Genomic DNA, 26,039 nt, shown 5'->3' with positions numbered 1-26,039 from the left:
TGGAAACTGACAATGCTCCCCTTGGTGAAGACCTAAGTGTGACATTTGCTTAGAGCAAACTTGACTTGAAATCCATGAGAAATGGCATTGTGCCATGTGAGATGAAGCATGACAAGGCCTGGAAGATTTGAAAAAGGGAGGAGGGGTAGTCAAAAAGGCACAGGACAGTCCATATTTCATCTGACTAATGAATAAAGAAAAAAACCATGAAGGCATAAAGAACATCAGGACAACACTTCATATTTGGAGTTATCTTTAGAATGATTTTATTCAGAATATTACAAATAGTTATATCACAATTTTTACAGGAAAATGCTTTAAGAATCAACTATTTTAAATCAACCTTGTTATACTTAGAGAATATTTACATTCACAGAAGAAACCACTTTGATTTTGAAAATATTTGGCTTTCTATATACAAGGCTCTGGGCATAAATGGTATCATAAAGTGCCCCAAGATGCATTTGCAAGATGCATTTGCAAGCAAGGCACTACGCTATCTAAGCTGATTTCATGTTGTGATCAAATAATTTCCAGCTGTCCAAGTTTAAGGCCCCAATCCTACCAATAGTAACACAGACAACTTTATTTACAGGAGGAGTCTCACCGAGTTCAATAGGACTAGTCCAGTGAGTGAAGCTACTTAAGTGCTTGCAGGCTTAGGGCCTTAGAGAGCAATTTATAATAATGGCTGAGCCACTTGGAGCCAGGACATAAAGGGCACAGCTGTGGTGTCAAGCCAGGCATCTACTGCACCAATGGCAAGCAGTTTCCAAGACATCTACACCATGGCCGTGGTATTATTATGGATCCTCTGAACAAATGAAAAGCTATCGAAAGAAGACAGTCTCACCATACACTTGGGAGAATAATGTAAATTTTAAATGTGCCCTATATTCAAAAGGAAGCACTCTCAAAAGTGCGGTTTTACGTAGCACCAGAGAAGGAGTTTGCAAGTGAAAGTACAGGATTGGGGATGAGAAAACCCAGGTTCTACACCTGGCTCTATAACAGACTTTCTATAGGGCCCTGGTCACCTCCTCTTTGTGCCTTCTCTTTCCCAATCTGTAATTTAGGAGAACAAAAGGGGGTGGCGTACCAGCACCGGTGAAGCTAACATCACAAATGCTCCGAGATCAGCTGGCAGCAGGTGGTACAAAACAATAACCAATTAAAATTAACACTATATTATAATGTTAAATTCATAGCCAGATTGAGAAGTAAAGCTAAAAATCCTAACTAGTGCTCAGAAATGGCAGATAATCATCCTGAGCATTTACATATCTCTTCACAAACATTCATTAATTCCAACACCCTTGAGAGGTGGTATTATCTCCATTTTACTGGAGATACTGGGAAACTGAGGTATCAAAGCCAAAGTGACTTGTCCAAAATGATAAAGGGCCAGGATTAAAATTTGGGTGTTCCTGGATCCTAGCCCTATGCTCATGACCATTATGCCATGTCTCTCATAGCGATGATGGAGGCTGTCTATCAGCAAGGAATCTTACGTACCATACAGGCAGCGATTCCTAGCAGACGAGGAAAAGAATGCATGAGCCATTCTGAATTTTCCAGCTTTTGTAGATTTAAGACAGCCTGAATCCATTTTGCATACTACCCTGGTGTAAATATTACAGTGAATTTACCATCTTAGCACAACCTCTCATTCAGGAGTAGATTCTGCCACCCTTCCAATGCAGTACTTTAATCCTTGGAAAGCAATAGGACTACCCACAGACTAAGGTAATGATGACAGAACAGGGCCCTGAGTTATTAACTGAAGCACAGTTAAAGTCTTCTTTATAGCCACATATTTATGTTCTGTACAGTATATCTGCTGTTAACTAACGTACTTGTAAAAATGAAAAATGGTACAATTTTAAAAGCCTTTACATAATAGCAGATGGAATTACACAGTGCACCTTGATGATCACACCTTGGAACTCTACCTAGTACTAAAGGACCCTATTCTAATGTTACTTTGACAGGGGTCTTTCTGGTTTAGAAAGTGATTCATGGAAGGAGGAAGGCTTCTATTAAATGTACATGTTGGCTTTTTTAGAAAGAATGGAGCATTTCCAAAAATCTCAGTTTGTAAAAATGTTATATTCAGAGCAGTTCAGAAGGCCCCAATGAAACCCCAACCTACAAAACACTAAAAACAAGTGACAGGCCAACGGAATCTTTAAAGACCATTACTGATAAGATGTCTTGAAGCTACAAAGGTCTGAACATGTAGCACTCAAAATGAGTCTGCCAAAGTTTAGATACAATATGGTGCCACCAAAATGTTCTACAAGTACCTACAATTATGGTAAGCCCCTCCAGACCTTACCTTCTATTGCCATTACTGATGTCACTGTTGGTTCAGGTAATCACTTTCAGTGTTCCTCTAGTCTAGATTTTATCTATCTGTGACTCTCTTTACCTGCACATTGATCTTATTAACATATACCTCCAAAAGAAAATAGGAGGAATATTTCTGTTAGATTCTGAGCTGGTTTTTATTTTACTAAAATTAGTGCATTCTTTTCACTATCCACTGAGTCATACAGAAAAATAACCCAGGTGGGTAGTGCCACCCATTAACATAACCAGTTGTGAAAACAGAGCATTGGGTAAACTGTCAAATGGGAATCAGATTAATCCGTATATACTCATTCATTAGCCCGTTCGTTTATAAGCCGACCCCCTCCAAGATGGTTATGTAAAAATAGCAAAAACTGTATGACCCATTCATAAGCTGACCCTATATTTCAGGGGTTGGAAAACTTTGGCTCCTGGCCCATCAGGATAAGCCGCTGGTGGGTCGGGAAGTTTTGTTTACCTGGAGCATCTGCAGGCATGGAGCCCCTCAGCTCCCTGTGGCCACGGTTCGCCATTCCCAGCCAACGGGAGTTGCAGGAAGTCATGCATCACTTCCCACAGCTTCCATTGGCTGGGAACGGCAAACCGCAGCCACAGGGAGCTGAGGGGCTCCATGCCTGCAGACACTCCAGGTAAACAAAATGACAATGTATTAGATATTTAATCCAATGATTCCATAGAGTTTAAAATCATCAAATTTTGGTGTAGACCTGTTTATAAGCCAACCCCTGCTCTTTGATGCATCACTTTTTTACCAAAAATATTTGGCTTATGAACGAGTATATATGGCATAAATATCCACACACTCTGCAGAAGCATGGAGGATATTTTGTGTTATATTTTCCATATTTAGAAGACTAATGTGCATTAAAATACATGCTGTGATATCAGAATTGTTAATTATTGCCATGGTATATCTGCCTTGCATCACAACTGAGAAATTCCCCGTTCAGCTGGCTTAACCATTGTCCTCAAGATTGCTCAGTAAACATTGGAACATTTAAAAAAGAAAATCTCATTGTCCAGTGACATAATGGAATAAATCAGTGGAGGAAAGTAACAGCTAAATGAGGTGTTAAGGGCATTTCAGACCTTGGCTAGGAGTTAATTCCAGTTTTAGAGTAGGCATCAGTTAAAAGCCCATGTGCTGTAAGACTTCACGTTATATTTTAGAACAGATTCCAATGATCTCATGCATAGGACACAGAAAGTCAGTATGTCTGCACTTTGACCTCGAGGTGTAATTCCACGTGTTTGGTGCTATTAGCCCCTCCTGCCACACGCACTGCTGCAGCTACATTTTGTTTTTAGCAGGCTAGCCAACTGCCAGCTAACGCAGGCGTGTCTCCTAGAGTTGGGCATTACACCCCCAGTGCAAAGTGTAGACATATGGTCTAAGAGGCTGTTTGTGCCCTTCTGGTAGGAATGTTGCAAAGTGCAATTTTTAGGAGGGGAAAATGCCAATACAGCCAAAACACAGTAATCAGAGTTACCCAAAGCAGACTCAAAGGAGATGCTCTTGTCTTGACAAAGAGTGACAAGTCCCTGCCAAGTGGATTTTATAAGGCAGTGGTGGATGATTTGAGACCAGTGTACATTATGGTATTGACCTGTGTCAATTTTGCAAATCTCATTCAAGATCTCATAACGGCCCTAACAGGACAAGGAAATGTAGAAGGACAGAGCAAGAAACAACGAATCTCCCTTTAAAAGTTAATAGGGGCTTTGCATGTTACTTGCAGCTCCCTTTTACATAGAGTAATTTGCAAGTTCTATACCCCAAAACACAACTTTCAGTTACATCCATCAGATGATGAAAGACATACCAATGGCACATCTGATAGAGATTTAATAGAGAGGGCTAAGGTACATAAAATCTCACAACTTTAGCTGTGGGCAGGCAGAACCAGATCATGTTCAACTCACACACATACAGCACATGCAATGTGCATGCACACAGTAAGGACAAGAAAGAGAGGAAGGGTTTACAACATACTTCTATAAGGCAGGAGGCACTGTACCAAATGTGTTGCTACAGCATGGTCTTCAGGGAGAGAATAAGGCACCCTGGCTATCAGTATAATTAGCTGCTGCTAAATTTAACACAGTAGTAAAATGTTTAATGTTTGTAAATAGCTGCTTTTCCAGAAAGAAAAGCCTCTAACAGCTTTGATTACTGAAAGGTAAGACTCTATTCATTAAACCGTTCCAAAAAAGTTAAAGTACCACAGAATGCTTCATGAAATTCATTTCTTAGATCTGTCCCATTGTGAAGAAATATGCGTTCAGCATTGTCCAAATGAGAGAGAAACAGAAGTTTTCCTGAAACACAAATGCTATCAAGGCAGCTTCTGCAATCAAAGGAATTGGCTCTTGGCAGATTTTCAACACGATTTCTTGGTTTTGCTCTTTACATTTTTTTTCACTGATTTCATGATATTTGTGAGAAAACAGAACATGTGAAATGACATTCTTGGCTCTTAGTTGAGCTTATGGCCAGGACTTAAGGCTAAATATTGATCTTAATTATACCCATGTAACTCCCTCATATTCAATTCTATGTGGGTGCACAGTGTACACCTGAGAGTGGAATTTAGCCCTCCATGTTGAGGAAACTGACAAAAAAGAACAAAACAGAAAGTTTTGAAAATAGACATAATGCCCCGAATCAAACTGTACAGAAACTTAGAAGGATTAGCTTACATACTGTATCCTAAAAGGATAAAAGAAATACAGATAAACCTATTTATAGTTTTAAAAATAAATAAGCACCTGGAATAGGACACCCCAATACCAGATGTAAACAACTTCGCCCTGTGGTTATATAAAAAGATATTTGAAACAATCAGAACTACTTTGCTAGCAAAACTCAAATATTGCAAATGATTTGTCCAAGAAAATCTTCTCAATCCATTTCCAGCTAAAATAAACTCAAGTTTTCAAATTCATTTGTCAAAGTTTTTCTTTTTTCATCCCTGAACTTGTTCGGGAATTAATCATGTGCAAAGCCACCTGTGTATGCTTTATGTTCTGATGTAAAATTGCCAAGCCAGGTATTTTCACCACCTTTGTTACTTTATAACAAGCTCCCTGCCCAGGGGCAGATGTGTATGTTTGTGCATGTCGAGAAATCTAGTGTCACTGGCAGCCTTTTCTTACAATTTGGAAAGAGCTGGCAATTTTTAATTCTTGTTAACATGAGTTATCTTAAGCTCACTAATGACAGAAGTCACTCCATCAGCACTCAGTGACAAGCACCTTTTAGATATTGAGGTCTACAGCAACAATGTCATAGCCATTCTTAAAATTATAAACTGGGTTTATCCAACATAGTTCTGTGTTTATGACACATTAAACAACTGTGGATGGAGATCTCACGAAGGGATAATACAGTATCTACGTTCATATAAAAAGAACGTACTGAAAACAGTGTTTCATTTAATAAATAAGTTTATAATTACAGGACACAAAGTGTTGATACTAGCTCTTTCTGGAAGGAAAATTAAAAGAAAAGTCAATTTACTTTTCAGTCCATCATGAAGTATACAGTGTAGTGTCATCAAAAAGCAGTGCTTTTAAGAATCACTGGGCTTTCTTCTTCATCCTTTGAAATCCTTGTGCTATTAGATGTTTGTCTGTCCTTAAGTCTGTAAAACAAATAGTGCAATTTCTAATTAAAACAGTACCCTCCAAAATCCTAAATGCAAGTTTGTCCATATGGGCCCTGATTCAGCAAAGTACCTAAGTATGTGCCTTACTTTAAAATCCCACTGACTTCAGTGGGATGACTCTCATGCTTAAACATCTTCCTAAATCAGAAAATGAAGTGCTGAAAACTCTCCATGACCTTGTGATTCCACGGGATTTGAAAGTGCTGAACACTTCCGATTGATACCCAGGGGACTTTTTACCTATACTCGTATCAGGAGAAATTATTTGGATGATGAACTTTCATATTATGAAACAACATTTCAACATTTTTACCATGTTTGCTACCTGTCAAGGATGTTTATGTTAAATATCTTAAATGTGGTTATACTCTTAAAAAGACTACATAAAATAGCTCATTTTTCATGTTTATTTCCTGTGGGCACTGTGTACTCATGTACACAGAGCCACCCAACTCTGAAAGAATGACTTGGATTCTATTCAGGCTCATGAATTGTCCACAGAATCACAATTAAATTCTGTTAGTAGGGCTAAATTCTTCCTTTAATGAAACCTGCGTAAACCCATCAGAGACAAGCTACGCATGCCTACCCATGCTCCATTTAATTTGCTTGTTCAGTTGTTTCTCATACTTTAATCCTTACAACTCCTTAAACTGTTTTGTTCCTCTTCTAAGAGCTCCCTCCAATTTGTGAACAAGTTTCAGCAGCACCATGTATGGTATGCACAGCATGTTGCTGATAGTCATCTCTGCTGTAACTCAGGGGAGTTTCATTTGGCCAATTCTATTGCTGATTTGAGATCTTAAATTTTGTTTTTAGTTTACCATCCCCAAAAGACAACCAGGAATCAAACAGCTAAGAGGGAACTGTATTTTATGTGGACATTCTTTTCAGAGATGGTAGAATTTTCTTGAGAGAGAAGATTAGAAAGTAACACTTACCCTTTAACTCGCAGCATCTGCTCTATGGTGTCTGGGAGTGGCATACCATAACTTTCTGGCAGAAACAGAGTAAGGATTCCCGTCAGCACAGTCAGGCTTCCCATGAGGATGTAAGGCAGGAATCTGTCATAGACACCTAAAAGAACATAGGACATGCTGACCTCAGGTTTACATCACCACAACGATGAACCAGTGGTTAATATTTGGGTCCTGTGTATAATGCAAACATACAGCTGTCTAAATTGCAGTACCATTGTGCTGCAAGATATAAACATGTTAAAAAAAAGTTGAGTCTACAGTCCACATGGTTGCAAAGATAACTTTCACATGGTAAAGATCCGTTCATAGTGGCATTTCCCTGAGTCTCCAGACAGCCTGGAAAAAAAAAAAAACGCTGAGAGAGGAGAGTGAACTGCCCCATTCATCCTGATAGGATGTCGCCTCAGAAGCCTAATGAAGAGATACTCTAATATGCAGATATCATTGTTCAGTGATTTTTTGAGGCCAAACGTTATTTAGGAAACTAATGGCCAAATACAGATCCTATTATAGGGGCATAAATTTCTTCAAGTTCTGTGTTTCCAAATCACAAAGTATTGAGCAATGTTAGAATTTCTAAATGTGAGCTGAGGTTACTCACTGAGAAGAGTAGAAGCAGCTGAGATTCTGTTACAGCATATTTGTTGACTAATCTGAAACAAATATAGGGAAATACCCTGGACTTTACACAGCAAGATGAGAGCATGACTATAAAGACATACTGCGGTTTAACTGAAGCACTGATTCACTGTTACAGAAATCAGCCTAGCATTGCAGCTGTTCGATTTTGTTTTCAGTACTAGCCACTTTGGCAGGAGATACAATAGCTGGTATCTTACCAAGGTAAACAAAATAAGGTGAGAGGATGCTGCCCAATCTGGAGGCCATGGAACTGGCTCCAACTCCCATATTCCTCACAACTGTTGGGTACAGCTCAGCAGTATAAACGTAAACGATTGAAAAGGAAGACGTGATCCCAAATTTACCCAGCATCACCAAGATAATGGACAAGATGTGAAGGTCTGAAAGGGAGAGCCAATCAGATCATCAGTCAAACTGTAACAAGCCACTGCATCTATTAACCCCATTTTTATTTTTTGCTTCTCATCTACTTAATTCCAGTGTTGGGGTTTCTTGGTTGATTCATTTTAACATAAAGACTCTTAATAAAATAAAAACATCCTTCTCCTAAGGTCATCCAGTCCTGCCACCTAGAAAGTGTGAGAACAGAGAGACAGCTTAAGGAGAAACATATTGGCAATGTATTTCTAAGATCCTGGTTCAACCCTAGTTAGTGGGATGAGCTTTGTAATAAAACACATATCAATGTACAGGTGATTTAAAGACTAGGAGTAGCAAATAATATAACCCACCTGTCACTCTTGGAGAATAAGCAAGACAGTTCTCCTTTTCATTTCTTTATTCTTTGATTTGCAATAACATGTTTATACACCAAGCACTAAATACATGGTCAAAGCCATCAACAGATCAGTATGGTAACAATCTCTAGTGTACCTAGCAGGCGGCTACTTAATAGGGGGGTTCTAAGTATGAGATACCTTCCTTCAAATATGTTTTAATTGTCAAACATTCATTTTTTTAAAAAAGTATTGACACTTGTTTATTTTTAGTATTGTTATTTATCACAAAGGTTACCTAATAGCTCTCCTGAAATTCAAGTTCTTAATGAGACTGAAGTTGGAAAAACATTGACAATTGGTTCTTCTGGAGACAAGTTCTGCAGGATTATGCCAGCTTATGGTGCCACCCAATTGACTACTCCATTTGGTCTAAACCTTGTCCCACACCATGAATTTAATGGGACTCCAGGGTGTAAATTAGGGCAAAACCAGACTAGAGTCTGAATCTTAACAGATCATAAAGAGAACAAACTATCTTTACTTTAGAGAAAGAAAAGGCTTAGGAATGTATCTGACACTGGGTATGTCTATATTAGAGCTGGAGGTGTAATTTCCACTCCAGGAAGACATACCTGTGCTAGGTCTGACTGAGCTAGCGTACTAAAAATAGAAATGTAACCATGGCAGCACAGGTGGGAAGAGGGGCTAGTTACCCTGAGCATGAACCTAGGGTTTCAGACATGATCATACCATCCCACTAGCCAGCCCCGCTGCTTGTGCTACCACAGCTGCACGTCTATTTTTAGTACGCCAGCTCGATCAGAGCTAGCACAGGTAAGTCTACCTTAGCTGGAAATTACACCTGCTGATCTAGTGGAGACATACCCCCTGTGTCACATGAGCTCCCTCTGCAGCAGCAAGCGGATGTGGAGGGAAAGGGCAAGGATGGGTAAGGAGAATCTGCATTTGGTCTATAGCTTTGGAGAAAGATTCTTCTCCTCCATAGTACCTCACATGGTTGCCCAGTGCTAAGCTCTGGAATTTACCCATTAAAAAAATCTGATTGATATCAGCTAAAAAGTTCATACGTGGAGGGACCAGCTGAATGAAGAGAAGGATGCAGCCTCCCAAGAATAATGCAGCAGCCATCGAATATCGTCGGGGGAGATTTCGGAGAAGTACCCAGGCTATAATATAAGCTGGAACTTCGATAACCGCTGAGAGGAAGCAGTTTATGTAGGCATCACCATGCAAGTTAGGAGTGTCAAGTGAGAGGCCAAAATAGCCTACAGAGATTATCATCCTGAAAGACACAGAAAATAGGAAAGAATCAGACAGACAGACTTGTTCCTGCTCTCCCTCAGTCTCCTATGGCCACAGACTGCCAAGTGCCTCTCACATAATTACTGTGCAAAATATTAACACTGATTTGCCTATGTAAGGAACATCAGTGCTTACCAAACTCTCTCAGCTTTGAAGCAATTTTCAGGTGGATTTATTGCTGTATGCAGTGGTGTTACAGACTTAGACAAGGCCTTCTAGAGACTGAATCTATCTGTCCATTTTCCCCTTGAATTTAAACCAACTTTTTAAAAAAAATTCCTGTTGAGTTTAAAAAGGAATCCAATTCGACTGGATGATTCCAGAGACATTTGTTAGCCCTGCTGATGCATGAGTCCATGTAAGCACAAATCTACTGGATCCTCACTATAGCTCCTGAAACAACAGCTTCCACTACCTTTGATTGACTAGATGCCCATGTCAATTTCTCTCCAATATAGACCTAGCAAAAACGATTCATGCATTTGTCACTTTTAGACTGGGACCCTACTACACTGTCTGAAGAACTTCTGATTGTTGCTGGCATAGAGGGTTTCTAACATACAGCTGAAGATTTCTGAATGCACCAAGTAAAGGGCAGTGGTACACCCATATTAGAGTGATTACAATAATCATACTACTAATAATAAATAATTGTAGACTTAGCATGAAAGTTAGGAATCTTGACCAGCGAACTCAATCTGTTTCCAAAATTAAAATGAGGCCTACATTAGATATTATTAGCTAGAGACAAGGAAGGGGAGAGGGAGCTCTGTGCTGAGAGGAATGTACTCAGAAAAGCAAAACTGGGACTTCACTGTAGCTCAGCAACAAGAGAGCCTGTAATAAACTAGAGAACTAGGATATCTTGAGAGACACTGAGCAGGAAGGTTACATTTCACCAACAAGAGACAACCATTAAAGAAATGAGGAGGTCACAGCCATTGTACTGGGAAATCTCTGAATGAATCAAGTAGGCACAGAGCTCTCACCTTTATCATTATTATTTATCAAGGACTAGAGCAAGGATCGGCAATCTTTGGCACACAGCCCATCAGGGAAATCCGCTGGCAGGCCGGGACGGTTTGTTTACCTGCAGCATCCGCAGGTTCAGCCGATAACAGCTCCCATTGGCCGTGGTTTGCTGTTCCAAGATAATAGGAGTTGAAGGAACCAGTGGCCAGCACATCCCTCAGCCCACATCACTTCCCGCGGACTCCAGTGGCCTGGAACGGTGAACTGCAGCCAGTGGGAGCTGCGACCGGCTGAACCTGCGTATGCTGGAGGTAAACAAACTATCCCAGCCCACCAGCGGATTTCCCTGATGGGCCACAGGCCAAAGGTTGCCAATCCCTGGCCTAGAGCCTCAAGGAGGTCAAGCCCTATAATGCTATCTGCACACGTAACAAATAACCGAAGAGCTTGCTATCCAAAAGACAATTAGTTTCTTGCCGGGTCTGTGCACAGGGGGATGTACTGGCTGCCGCTTCTAGCAGCTCCCATTGGTCAGGAGCAGCGAACCGTGGCGGGGCAGGTAAACACTCTGGCCCCGGCCCACCAGGGGCTTTCCTTACACGAGCGGCGACCTTCATTTGAGAAACCCTGCACTACAGCCTTGCAGATTTCCTCGTGTGATCTGGCAACCTAAGCTATAATTTATAAACAATAATTATTTGACAGAATTTAATGAGATAGAAGAATGGTTCTTATCACAAATTATCCCTTTGAGCCCTGTGACTGAATTCCCAGCTGTTCTGCCATATATTCAAATCCGTGCTTTAAAAAAGTATTACTGAGCTCAAAGCATCATCAAATCTAGACCTACCACCCCCTGCTAATGCAGTTTACATTAGGCTGTCATGTTGGAAAAGCTTGATACTCAAATATGGATTCTCAAAGAACATTCTTGTAGGGGATTTACACACTATGTGATGATCAGGCCTCAGACTTCCGCCCCACCTACTAGAGCCTGGCAAAGGGATTTGATTAGGAGGCTCTCACTTGTTCAGAGGCAATAGAGTCATCTCATATAGTTTGAGATGTGTGATGGGTTATGCACCCCTTTATTTGCAGCCACCCTATACTATACTACTCCCAGTACTAATACCTCAAACATACAGAGCACACTATTTGTAGGGCAGGAGATGCTAGCCAGCTTTTCCAACACATTAAGAGAGACTCTGTGGTGGCTGCTGGAAGTGACGTTGGAGGGCAGAGTGGGCCGTGCACTTTTTACAATGGCAGCAGACATCCCTGCAAGAAGTTCGAGAGCAGAGAGAATATTCAACATTGGTCAATATTCACTCTTCTCACAAGTCTTTTTTTTTTAAACAGTTACTGAAAAAAGTCACTTATTGTAATCCTTAAATGAAAAACCAACCTGTTTAATCTGAATCTTGTAGCACTAGCCAGAAGTTTACTGGCCTTTGAGCTTTATGCTGATAACTTTGTCTGTGCCTCCTTTTTCCTTAAAAACTGCTGTAAAAAAGAGAAAACCTAACAGCAGGTACTTATCATTCAGCGGCCTTCGTACTCGTGTGTTCTAGGAGTATACTATTGCTTACCAAATAATCACTGACATAATAGTGACAAATCGAATATTTTTTGTCCTCACTAGGTCCAAAATGGTGTGCGTCTCCTGCTTCTGGGAAGTCAATTCCTGCAGCGAGGGAAAAAAATACATGGACACATTGTCATTAGAGCCAATTCTCTATTGCAAAATGTTTATTCTGAATGAGCAATATGAACTGCAGTAAACATCTTGATAGACTTTAGGACACCTCACGGAGAGAGAAATTTAAATTAGGGTGATTATAAATAAGGCACAAAATTTTAACAGTGAGGATAATTAACCGTTGGAACAAACTACCAAGAGAAGTGGTAGTCTTTTATATTATTTAAATCCCTTGATTTAAATCACAGGATTTTTTTTTTTAAATCACTGATTTAAATCTGGTTCAGGCTTTGTAAGACTAATTTGAAAATTTGTGCTATTACAACTTTAAATTAAAATTTATAATTAATTTATAAAATGATTTCTTAAAATGTCATTACTGGTAGGGTCTCTTAACAAAATTGTTATCAGCGAGAGACAAAATATTGAAAGTTAAGGCTCTGATCCTGCAAACACTTCAGCAGGTATGTAACTTTAGTTACATGAATGGTCTCTTGATTTCAGTGGAACATCTCATGTGACTACGGTTAAGAATCTGCATAAGTACTTGCCGTATCAGAGTGTAAAATTCTATTTTAACTCAAAACTTCTTTTATTGGCATACAAATTTTGTCACTTCAAAACAAAATTGCTTCAGTGTTAACGATGAAAAGTTATTTGTGAACTAATTTTTTCTGACTAATTTAAGACTCCTAAACCTATATGTAAGTATCTTAGGGAGGGATTTTCCAAAGCGTGTGAGTGACTTAGGAGCATAAGTCCCACTAACTTCAAACTGCAAACCCTTAATAGCCTGGTTAAAGCATTTCAGCATCCTTGACTCACGGACATTTGATATATCAGAAGATGGTGTTGGTTGGAAATATAGCACAAGGTATTTACTTAACAATTTCATTCTGAGTTTGTGTGGTTCTCACAGTAACAATGATGCTGGATTTTTTTTTTTTTAGGAAACCAATTAAGGAAATAAGTACAAGCATCCACTTTAGCAATTCAAGACTATAAAATGAGAAGTAAAGAACTATCAACACGGAAACAATAATTTGATTTAATTTTTAATCATGATTTTTATCCAGCCTTGGCAATTTATGTTTAGGCGAAAGCTTCCGTTTCTACAGCTGCAATAAGAAGAGCTTTTTGCACATTAGCGTCACTCCATATACTGCTATATGTGGAGATTAACACTGAGTGAAGGCAATCAAAAACAATTGTGTGGGAGGTTCCTTTCTCCTCTCAAGTTAAATTCAAAATGGCTGAGAACAGCAAATTCTAAAGACAGGATTTATGCTGGCTCTTTGAACTCCCTAAACATGTTAGTAATAATACTAAACAATATCTGGCACTTCAATAGGCACTAGGCAGACGATGTTACAGTACACTCTGATACTGTAAGTTTCAGAAGTTTTTGTTTAGAAGCATTTTCTCCTACAGCATTAGGTTACTTTAGGGGTACAAGGTTCACTACTTTAATCCATACAAATCAACAATTAAGAGGTATGCTGGACAATCCAACCGCTGGTTTTATCATCTGACCAACCCTATATTATGATACATCACCCCAAATTCCTGATCAGCCTCAGTTCTACATTTCTTGTTTTTACAACAAGCTGGTTCCTGGAGACGGAGGAAATCTCTGGTTTGTCCACATCCTTTTCAGCTAGGTCAATCTGAGATTAAATTGCAGCCAAAGCATAGAGAGATGCATGTAAATAAACGTGAGGTTTGCACATGCAGAGAATGGAAGGAATGTGTTATCTTTGAGGCTGTTGTAACAGTAGCTACAAACACAGCATTCCCTAGTTCTCGATGTAAGAATATATAAAATAGTTAATATCAAATCAAGTCCCTATAAACCAACTGCACTGGAGATTCTGATCCTATAAACTGTCAAAAGTTACATAATGCCTAATCCTGCAATCTTACTGGGCCTGAATCTGCCTCCCTTACTCACAGAATATTACCTTACTATGAAAGAAGTTCCATTGACTTCAATGGGAATACTTTCCACATGAAAAATGGTAGGAGAACTGCCTTCAGTGTGAGGAAACCTTATACACACAATGTGTCCCACTGAAATCAATGGAACTACCTGCATGAATAAGAATTACTAATGAGAATAACAGCCCTAAACTTCACTCCTCAACACCAAAAGACCCTCACCAATGTACTGTAAATTGCATCTGAGCTAATGTGAGTGCAGCTTTTCAATAAGGCTGATATAGCTACAGCAGGTAAGTATGCCCAGTGGTCTGTGATAGGATGTTAGATGGGGTGGGATCTGAGTTACTATAGATAATTCTTTCCTGGGTGCTGGCTAGTAAGTCTTGCCCACATGTTCAGGGTTTAATTGATCGCCATATTTGGGGTCAACAAGGAATTTTCCTCCAGGGTAGATTGGCAGAGGCCCTGGAGGTTTTTCACCTTCCTCTGCAGCATGGGGCATGGGTCACTTGCTGGAGGATTCTCTGCAGATTGAGGTCTTCAAACTACAATTTGAGGACTTCAGTAACTCAGACATAGGTTAGGGGTTTGTTACAGGGTGGGTGAGATTCTGTGGCCTGCGTTGTACAGGAGGTCAGACTAGACCATCATAATGGTCCTTTCTGACCTTAAAGTCTTTGCCCACGTCCAGACTAACCCGCCGTATTGGCGGGTTAAAATCGATTGCTCGGGGATCGATATATCGCGTCTAGTCTAGACACGATATATCGATCCCCGAGCGCGCTTACATTGATTCCGGAACTCCATCAACCCGAACGGAGTTCCGGAATCGACACGGAGAGCCGCGGACATCGATCCCGCGCCGTCTGGACAGGTGAGTAATTCGATCTTAGATATTCGACTTCAGCTACGTTATTCACGTAGCTGAAGTTGCGTATCTAAGATCGATTTTCCTCCCCTAGTCTGGACGAGGCCTATGAGTCTATTTGGGTGAATGTAAACTATTTCTGAGGGAACACAGCAATCAGACACTTACAGCTGGCCTGTCACAGCTGACTCGGGCTCATGGGGCTCAGGCTAAGGGGGTGTTTAATTGTGGTGTAGACATTCGGGCTCAGGCTGCAGCCCAAGTTCTGGAGCCTCAGCACCTCGCAGGGTCCTTTTGTTGTTTTTATAAATCGTTCATTAAAAAGCCTGACATTTTCAGTAGCATTAAGAGCCAGAGTTTTGTTTTCCTGAAAACAAGCTGCCCCCTAAAGACAAATATGTCACATCAACTTCTTGCAGCAGTGCAACTCTCCACCCTTTCTCATAAATCATATGATCTTTATTAAGAACTATACAGTTGTGTTACCATTAGCTGCCAAGAAATCAACAAACAGGAAACTAAAAAAGAGGAACGTAGTGTAAGTTCTAACAGTTGATATCCGTGAGAAGAGGCTCTGCTCAATAGCTGGATACACAGACAATGAAATCCTCGACAGGGCAGGTCCCAGAAGGAAGGTATGGGAGTGGCCGAGAGAGCCGATCATTTGGCATAAGACAGAAATGATGTTTGAATGTAACTCTATAATCTGAAACCCCACTGCTTCTTAACTGAACAAAGTCCAGGAGTCCCTCATCTTCCAGGACCCAGGGGGGACCCAAATGGTGTCAGCGTGACCTCCAAAAATGAGACAAGTTTGGATATTAACACACTTTTCCCACCTCAAATCCTACATTGTTTCAGCCCAGCTCAGACAGAAAGAAAACTTGCAGGAGGGGGGGAAATGGTGGTGGTGCTGAGGGAAGAAGAAAGAGGAAAGTGGTGCATAATAATGACTCCACCCTAAAGGGTTTTGAGAGAAATGCTGAGCTTCGAAATATTTATATTACAGTAGTACCCAGAGGTCCTGACCAGGATCAGGACTGTGTTGACACTATCCACCACAGAAGTAGACCCAATCCCTGCAATGAATCCCTGCTTACAATCTGAGGAGTTACAGTCTCTCCCTGTAACATTCAATACCAGCCCCATATGACATTGGCAGACTTTTTGCCAGGCTACATTTGTGCTGCAGTAACAAAGGTTAAGCCAGAGAGGATTGTGAATTTTTTCTTTTGTATTGGTTTAAGTTAACAGAATGTTTCAGAGGCTCTTTGGTGTCAGAGATGGGATTTGAAGACTCAGAAGAAGACTGTTCCCACTCTCTCTCTGCCCTACCCAAAGGCAGAGAGCGCTGGAAATCTCATGAGATTTAAGGCTCCAATAAGGTAGCACAGTTCTGTAACCTGATTGGGTTTGGTCCTATTCAGGGAAGATACAGCTCTTATGTGGTCAGGGCTCTACTATATTAGAGAACAGTAAAACAAGTAGCTAGACTCTAGTTTTATGGGGAAGTCCTCAAATCATGTGAGTGGGGCTCTCCTTCTCCAGGAACAGTCCTAAATATCAAGTGGGGGTCCATGGGTTTTCATTCATCCCTTTAGTTTAAGGCCAGGTTTTTGCCTGTTTTGCTATGTGCTCTCTTATTGTTTCACCATCGAGGGCCTTTACATCTCTGTCTGGGACAATGATCTTTATATCTAAAAATCAATGGCTGGGGGAAATCTGAAAGTGAAGGCCATCTTGTATGATATGTTGAAATCTCCTCACCATGTGGCCACGCTCCAGTACCCTGAGAAGTGAGAATTCACAGGCATGTGTCAGCTGTCTCATATAAAGAAGCAGAGTCCATTCTCAACAGGCAGAGAAGATTTACTGCATTACAGGGGATAAGACAGCATTTCAGATAGTTTACTTAATGCAGGGTATGTACAAGCCACAGAGCAACAAGTAAACTATGAAACAAATTAAAGTGCCTGCCCTAAAGAGACTACAATGAAAAAGGCACAAACGGGTACAATGCAGAACACCGATATGTGTTTTTTTTCCTGGCTGGAGTGCTCATGGAATGGAAGTCATGGAGGTTCAGAAGATTTACAAAGAAGAAGGATATGGGGTGAACACCTGTTATCTGTTTGGAAAGTGCCTAGGACGTTACAGGAACTACCTTAATCCAAACAACAAATCTGGAAATGGATTTTCTTGAATAGTAACCAGAGGATCAGGCAGACAGTTTTAATATACATGAAAGTTTACCTCCATAGGGTCAAATATTACATCTGGGGCTGTAATACCATTTGTTTTTGCAGCCTTTCGGATGATGATTTCTGCCTCTTGTACTCTTCCCTGAGAGATCAGCCACCGGGGAGATTCTGGAACGACCCTGCAACAAGTTTCAGAATATCATCATCTGCATTTCCACACTGACCACTGCTGCAAAAACACACATACACATCACCACAGGTATAAATAGTTCAAAATGTGCTGTATCTTGCAGTGATTAAAAATAAAAACAAAACACACATTTATGCAAATCAGATTAGCATATACTGTGAAAAAGAGATTGAAATTTATTCATGGACTTAAAAGGGACTAAAAAGTTAAGCTACAAATCAAACTTGCAAAGTACAGGAGGAAAATGTTTTATCAAAAGAAACTAAGGCAGTTGAAACTGTGTGCACAACGCTGTGCTGTAGATGGGTAACATTTGGATAGTGATCCATATAAGTTAATAATTGTAGATATCACTGTGAGATGAGACACTTATATACAAGCTACCTTCACAAGAGAAAGTGGTCTCAATTATATATTGTCTTTCCTACAATCTAGGACAGGAGTGGACAAGCTTTTTGGCCCAAGGGCCACATCGGGAGGGCCGGGTAGGGAAGGCTGTGTCTCCCCAAACAGCCAGGCCCATGACCCCTATCTGACCCCTCCCACTTCCTGCTCCCTGACTGCTCCCCCTCAGAATCCCTGACCCATCCAACCCCCCACACTCCTTGTCCCCTAACTGCCCCCTCCTGGGACCTCTGCCCCTAACCAAGCCTAGGACCCCACCTCCTATCCAACCCCCCCCGCTCCCTGTCCCCTGACTGCCCCGACCCCTATCCACCGCCCCTTTACGAGCCCCTCCGGGACTCCCACACTTATCCAACCCCCGTCCCCTGACCGCCTCCCAGAACCTCCGCCCCATCCAAATGCCCCCTGCTCCCTGTCCCCTGACTGCCCCCCAGGACCTCCTGCCCCTTATCCAACCCCCTAGCCCCAATCTCCTTACTGTGCCACTCAGAACAGCATGTCTGGCAGCTGCGCTGCTCGGTCAAAGCCAGACATGCTGCAGCTCTGCTTGGCGGGGGCGCGCAACCCCGCCACCCAGAGCGCCGCCTGTGCGGCAGTGTGGCTGCGGAGGAGGAGTCAGGGCTAGCCTCCCTGGCTGGGAGCTCAAGGGCTGGGCAGGACAGTCCCGCGGGCTGGATGTGGCCCGCAGGCCATAGTTTGCCCACCTCTAATCTAGGAAGAGAAGGAGCTCCACTTTGTGGACTATTTAGGCTTATCGTGTTCCATAAAACAGCATTCAGTGGAGGAAAATTCTGAAATCATATAGATGCCCAAATGCTGCTTTTTCTGAATAAAGTTCCACAGCCCTCAATCCCAAATCATCTCCCAGCTACCAGTGGTCTCTTAATTCTGCCTTTCTCAGCCTAATCCTACTCTCAGTGAAGTCGATGGATTTCAATGGGAATAGGAGCAAATCATTCCCTTCTGTCCAAAATACTAGGCGAGAGCCTGCCTCCCAAAAAGCAAGCCACAGGACCCGGGAGCAGGTTTTGAGTAGGAAGCAGCTCTACACCGCCTTTCTACTCTTCTCCTCGATCAGCCCCACGTAGTGCAAAGGGGATGAAGCCAGGGGCCAGCATCTGACTGATTGTTTCTAATGGACCTTAAACTAACACGGCTTATTGTTTATTCCTTGTTTGCCTGACAGCAGCAGTGATGACAGAACAATCCTGAGAAAAATATTTCCCTTCCTATGGTACAAATTAACTACGTTTATTAAAAGTGAACATGTTAAAGTTCTAATTTTGTTCCTGCAACAAAAGGCATTTCACAGAGCATGGCCAACTTTGATATTTGGTTCTCACAAACTAGCACAGCGCTACGTTGTTCAGGTTGCAAACGCTGCAGAGAATGACAATTTATTCTGTAAAGCTTATTTGTATTGAACCGTTTGTTCAATTTGATGGAAGCATTTCTAGTAATTTTTATTTTAAATAGAACATAGATGTTGGGTAAAATTTGATCCGACAGTGTCCAGTAAACTGCAGCTGCACAGATGGCACACAGATAGCCATTTTTTTTTTGTCTTGGCCACACAAAAATTATGTCTAGACTATATGTCCTTTTCCATAACTGTCTGACTGATGATACCATACAGAGATTTAAAGCTGATAAGCAGATATTTACTTTAGTTTACTCCATTCATGAATAAACATAAACAAAGTATCTGTAAAATATCCCAAACAACAAAATGCAAAGACAAACAAGTTAAACCCGGAGTCACAAGGGGAAAAAGCACACACCAACCCATACAGACAAGAAGGTAAGTGTCAGAATCCTGAAAGCAATTCCAAACAGCATTAGAAACCAGCTTAGAACTTTCTCCAAATATGTGGGCAAAGGCCCTGAGATTCAATATACATATGAAGGCTCTTTTGTAAAACAGCCTCATTTTGGCCTTGGATTTTGCACCTTCATACCTTGTACCTGCAGGCACATTTTCTACCTCTTTTGCATTTAACCGCCTGATTTGTCGGTGCAGGAGATAGCCAAATTCTATAAAATGTGCCAGCAGTTATTTTTGGGCACATAACCTCTTAGATATTTAGATGAGCTTATTGAAAAAGATGTAGCAGAAAAGCCCTGGGCACCACTAGATAAGACCATATGTAGGAGAAGACATCAGAATGCACCAGAAGGCATCAGAATATATAGTGATGGATACTATAGAAAAAGTTTAGATAAATACAGAACTAGGCAAGTGCAAAGAGAACAAAAATTTATCTGGGAGAAAATAAAAGTGCAACAAATTTCCTCTAGCTTAATGATAATGCCAACAACTAAGCCATCCTTTATTAATTAATATTATGGAAAGTTCTTAAGGAAGGCTTTTGTAATAGGCCAGAGGTTTTGGCGCAAAGGTTAATTCTTTACTGATAGACAGGACCTACATCTAAAGCTCTATGTCAGTTATTTTCAACCTTTTTTCATTTGCAGACCCCTAAAAATTTCAAATGGAGAAGCGGCCCCCTTTGGACATTCAACCTGTGGTCCACGGACTTCTATCTTAGAAGTCTTAGACTGAAAACTGACTGAATGGAATTCAACTATGGATGTTGCACCTGCTTGGCACGGCATTTGACACAATGTGAGAAAGGGCACTAAACTGTGGTTTTCTATGGTAATGACAACATTTCTGGGTTTTGACCTGTAGGTGGGGGTATTCACATACTTTTGACTGATAAAAAACAAAATATTTTTGGGGCCTGAAACTTCATTTTCATAGTCACCTTTCACGGATCCCTTAGGCCTGGGCTACACTAGCGGGGGGGTGGGGGGGGTGGGAGGGGGGTTTCCGAACTAAGGTACGCAACTTTAGCTACGCTATTTGGGTAGCTGAAGTTGAAGTATCTTAGTTCGACTTACCTGGCCATCCTCACGGCGGCAAGTCAACTGCTGCGGCGCCCCCGTCGACTCCGCTTACTCCTCCTGCCGAGGTGGAGTACGGGCGTCGATTAGTGGATCGATTTATCACGTCCAGACGAGACGCGATAAATCGATCCCCGATATATTGAACACTACCTGCCGATCCGGCGGGTAGTATAAACGTACCCTTAGACATAGTCTGTAGACCACCAGAGATCCAGGGACTACAGGCTGAAAACCACAGGTCTATGTTAACCAGCTTCAGAGCAGTAATTCTCCACTGATGCAGTGCTACTAGAGAAAGCTTGAAGCGTATGTAGGACTTGGGTGTTTCTATAACACTTATAGACCAAATTCTAATTTCAGCTATTGGTATGAAGCCAGCATAGTTACATCAGTATAAATCCAGAGCTATTGAGACAAGAATCTGACCTTAATTTCACAGCCAGACAGCCCTAAATTTAAAAGTAGTTTAATACATTTTTTAAAGTTTTTTTTTTTTTAAAGAAAATTTAAGATTCTGTACTACAATGGCAAAATCTGGCAGAAGAAATGAAACTGAAAGATTTCTACCTGTGATTCTATTAAACACCCCCAAAGGAGACACCACATACACTCATACTGTGTCAGTCATAACCTCTTGCTAAAGGCCAATATTGCATCAGATTCCACATTTCTGTTATGTTAACCTCAAGTCAGAACCCTATCAGCTGTAGGTGAGACTTTCTGAAGGCAAACATCTTCTAATGTAGCTACACTCACCACCATAGTGGAATGCAAAGCAGCCCAGGTAAAGTAAGAGCCAGAAGCAGCATCCGCCAGTCTCTGATGAAGTAAGCGAACAGTGGCAGCAACATGTAGCCAACTGCATAAAATATGCAAACGCCTAATGTGCAGAATATAATACGAACTGTTTTGCCAAGAATTTCTGTGCCTGTTCAAAACAAGAGAGTGTGGATTAGCATTTTAACTTATCAGAAATAATAGCAGCCAAATATTTTACCACTATACAAGAACTGACACTACTTTTAGCAAAATTGTTCCACACGTGTTACAATTGTTAGCTCTATATTAGTTGCGGTTTTTCCTGTTTTAAAAAGATGCTGCCACATCTATCTTGGGCCTGATTCTGCACCAAAAGGGAGTACTTTTATGGATAAAAACTATATGATTAGACTCTAAAATTGTTCTAACTCAGTGAGTAAAAGCCTTCTGGATTCCAAAAAACTCACAACAAAAAGGCACTAGTCTGGTAAAACTACACCAACAAACCATGTTTTTTGCCTGCTGCAGCAGTTAGCTAAACACTGTTTTCAGAGCTACTCTGGGCTTTGTTATGGCCACAAAGAATTCAGTGCGCTAGACAATGAAGTCGCTTTTCAAAACAAAAGCATTCAGAGATCTCTCAAACAGATTCATAGGTAGTCTTACTTGTCCTCCAATCAGACACTTTGCTTAGAGATCATAGAATGGATGCAATGACAGAATCCATGTGACAGCTTGACTTTCATCTCAGATTGTTTTCAGAAGTCTTAAATTGCACTTACATGTTTGATCACAATTACAAATTACAGTATCATATGTACAATTTGCATGTGTTTGGATGCAAACTGCAGTTCACCAGAGCAACTGGGCACAACTCATTCTACACATCTACCTACACATGACTATGAGTGTGCATCTAACTGCATCCTCTCACTGGTGAGCTCTTGCTTCAGATAAAGACTTGTTCCGATTTACTCCCTTTGCTCATTTAAGTATTTGGTAAACAAAGCATTTTATTTTAATGTGTTACTATTTTACTAAAAGGAAAATTTTCAAATGGATTAGGAGTTAGCCATGCTTGGAAAGTTTATATTCTTATTGACAGTGCTGCTTGGGAAAAAAATAAAAAACAAGCCATTAGTAAATGAGGAGAGCAGGGGGAACAATGACACTGAAAATGTGCTATGCATTAACAAACTCCCATACCAAGTACAAAGGCTGCCACATAGTTAGAGATCTGTCCCATGCCCACGATGACAAAGAGCACTGAAAACATCTCCCAGCTGGTAGAGAAGACCTGCAGGAAGCTGAAGCCGGTTTGCACCCCCAAGGTCGCAAACAAAACTTTCTTCCTGCCAAACCTTTGGTGGACAAAGACAAAAACGAGAGGGTTACAGAAGAAACAGTCACGAAAATACCAGCAAGATCAGTGAACTTGTCTTGCACATAGGGGGTTTCTATAATGAAGAGAAATGTCTCAGAAAGTGGGACAAGTAAACAAGTATTTCAGACAAGCTAAAAATTTCATTCCAAAAGTGGAAGAATATCTTAAGTGCTGCAATTGGGATATGTCTATACTGCAACTAGGAGCATGCTTCTCAGAATGGGCAGATAGGCACATGCTAGCTCTGCTCACTACTAAAAATAACAGCGTGGTTGCATCGTCTTGGATGAGTACCCCGGCAACAGATGCGATTGTACTCAGGCCGCTAGCCCAAGCTGCTGCCTGTGCTGTCATGGCCACATTGCCATTTATAGCATGCTAGCTTGAGCAGATCTAACATGTGTCTGTCTTTCCACATAGGGAAGCATGCTACCAGCTGTGGTGTACACGTGCCTTAAGAGATTTCTCTGCGGATGTGGTGGGAGGTTCTCTTCAGGGATGATGGAATGGGTGTGGACAAGTGCAAACACCTAGAAAGTGAATTATCGCTAGAATGCAAAAGACGAGGTGTCAGTGACTCAAAAGGAGTGCTTTCTTCCATGCCTCAGAATTGGACAGTAAACATAAAGGAGAGAAGTGGAGTCTTTTGAGGAGAAAAACTCTGACCCTGTGCCAATCTATAGTCATTAAGGGCCCCAATTCTGCAAACTATACTCAGTTACACTGAGCAGGACCTTGCTCTGTGAGTAACTGTAGTGGAGTGGTCACCCGCACCTGCCCTGATGGCCTTGAAATCAGTGCTGGGAGAGGGCTGCTGCTAGGAAAGCAGCAAGCCTCGGCTGATTGGAGAAACAGACACAGCTGTGGCCACGCCCCAATCAGGCCACAGCTGGCCCGTATAAAAAGGCTAGGTGCCAGAAGCTCAGAAAGGCTCTCTCCAGTCTTGGAGGGAGCAGGGCCTGGCTGTCTGCAGAAAGGGTACTGGGAGTGAAGCAGGGCTTGGGAAAGGCTGGCGGAGAAGAGGAGCTCCAGGCTGGCAACTCCTCAGACTGCAGGGACTGGTCCTAGGCCCATAGAGGTACTGGGTGATAGTGGAAGGCAGCAGGTCCAAACCTCCCGTGCCCATGATGAGTGGCTTTTACACTGCAGTCCGCCCCAGGGAGTGGGGGCTTTATGATGACTGGCAGTAGCTCAGATTGAGGCAAGGTGGGGATTAGAGGGTTGGGGGTTCCCCACAGAGAAGAGACCCAGAGGCAGAGTGTGGGGGTATTGCCAGTGGACAGCACCCCAGATAAAAGAGCACCGAGATCCAGGAAGGACATGAGGCCAGCGGACAGCAAGATACTGGCCAGCAGAGGGTGCTCTGTGCTGGAAAGAGCTAATTCCCGGATGACCAGCAGGAGGCGCAGCAGGGATGAGTCATGGTGCTGCTACAGTAACCTAATTGATTTCCAATGGGACTATTCATGGAGCAGAGTACCAGCCAATGTAATGGTGTCAGAATCCAGCACTAAATGCCCTTTGGTATTTACTACAGGAATGGGAGTTTTAGCCCCAGCCTCTTGGCAAACTTTGACCTTAACAACATGCACATTCTGGCCTAGTTATCTAAATATCAGCAGTTGCCTTAGCTTCCCACTTTGATGCAGGCTTCCCTGCATCACACAGATTTCATGTAACCCTACTTCAAAATTAAACTTGATCGCGAGTGTGACAACAATGGTGCCCAGATACCACAGTGTAAGTGCAGTATAAGACTTCGATAGATTGGAGGGATAAGGATGCACAGATGAACCAGAAAAAAAGCCTTTCCTCACCAATCCATTCTGAACTGCTATTTCACCATTTACTCTTGCTTCTCAGATTACTGCCTGCCTGCTCTGTAGGAGGAAGGCAGATTCCAACATGTCTGCAATACTGTTTCTGAGGCACTCTGCTGGATGGCACTAGAGTGTAAAACGTATCATAAAGGAATAATCCCCTGGGAGCAAAACTATGCCAAACCAGTCTCTCCTGGGACAGCGTGTGGCTGTCTATCATGCCTGCTTCAGTACAATGATCACATTAGCATTTGGAAGAGACACTCTGTACCTATCCCAGTGGTTATGTTTCTGGACTCCTTAGCAATGTTTCCTCGGGAATCATTAAGGTAGCAAGACAGCTCAGTCAAGCTTCAGAATTGTCATAACCTAAAGGCATGTCTACACTTCAGTAGAAGAGAACACAGCAGGTCTGTGGATGGCCCAGATCAGCTGAGTCAGGCTTACAGGACTCAAGCTGCAGGGCTATAAAATTGTAGTGTACTGTAGATGTTCAGGCTTGCACTGGACCCTGGACTCTGAGGGCATGTCTACGCTGCAGTTAAAAACACATGTCTGGTCCATGCCAGCTAAGGCTCAGGGGACTCGGGATAAAGGGCTGTTTAACTGTGCTGTAGATGTTGTGGCCCAGGCTGGAGCCTAGGCTCTCGGACCCTGTGATGTGGGAAGGTTCCAGAGCCTGGTCTCCAGCCCAAGCCAGAACATCTACACTGCAGTTAAACAACCCCTTAACCTGAGTCAGGTGGTCCGGGCCAACCAGGGGTTTCTAACTGCAGTGTAGGCATACCCTAAGACACCGCAAGGAGGGAGGGTCTCAGAGCCTGGACTCCAGCCCAAGTCCAAAGGCCTACACTGCTATTTTTAACCCCGCACCCAAGCCCATGAGCCCGCGTCAGCTGACCCAGACTCTGAGACTTTGTGCAGTGGGGTTTTATTGTAGCATATACATATCCTAATAGTGCATGATGGAACACTCCTAAACAGCCCTGCAACAGAAGTCCCTCTCTGTTGTAAGAAGAGAGGAATGGATTCTAAATACCTTACTCAGGTAAACTATTAAATCTTTGCAAGTGCTTTATCTGAGGAAGAACTTCAGGATCTGGCCCCAAAAAGCCAGATGTTAAACATGTATGAATACTACTATTACTTCAGAAAAGAAGAAGGGTGTCATGTGATTTCACTAGA

At 41.9% G+C, this 26,039-nt stretch overlaps 1 protein-coding gene across 1 annotated transcript in view; it reads right to left on the bottom strand.

Moving 5' to 3' along the window:
- Positions 1-3,088: 3,088 nt before the first annotated feature.
- The window catches only part of LOC115655786 (solute carrier family 22 member 5-like), a 41,016-nt gene continuing 18,065 nt past the window's right edge, over positions 3,089-26,039 (bottom strand). Inside the window, exons 3-10 of the mRNA XM_030571629.1 lie at positions 22,857-23,011; positions 21,648-21,819; positions 17,439-17,565; positions 12,267-12,361; positions 9,471-9,685; positions 7,861-8,043; positions 6,983-7,118; positions 3,089-6,017 (exon numbers count right to left, since the gene is read on the bottom strand). Coding sequence (XP_030427489.1) covers positions 5,930-6,017; positions 6,983-7,118; positions 7,861-8,043; positions 9,471-9,685; positions 12,267-12,361; positions 17,439-17,565; positions 21,648-21,819; positions 22,857-23,011 — 1,171 coding nt within the window. The 3' untranslated portion in view covers positions 3,089-5,929. The remainder of the gene's footprint in view (positions 6,018-6,982; positions 7,119-7,860; positions 8,044-9,470; positions 9,686-12,266; positions 12,362-17,438; positions 17,566-21,647; positions 21,820-22,856; positions 23,012-26,039) is intronic.

This window comes from Gopherus evgoodei, chromosome 8 (assembly GCF_007399415.2).
Source record: "Gopherus evgoodei ecotype Sinaloan lineage chromosome 8, rGopEvg1_v1.p, whole genome shotgun sequence".
Lineage (NCBI taxonomy): Eukaryota > Metazoa > Chordata > Testudines > Testudinidae > Gopherus > Gopherus evgoodei.
The sequence above is the reverse complement of the archived record's forward strand: the minus strand, read 5'-3'. Positions and strand labels throughout refer to the sequence as shown.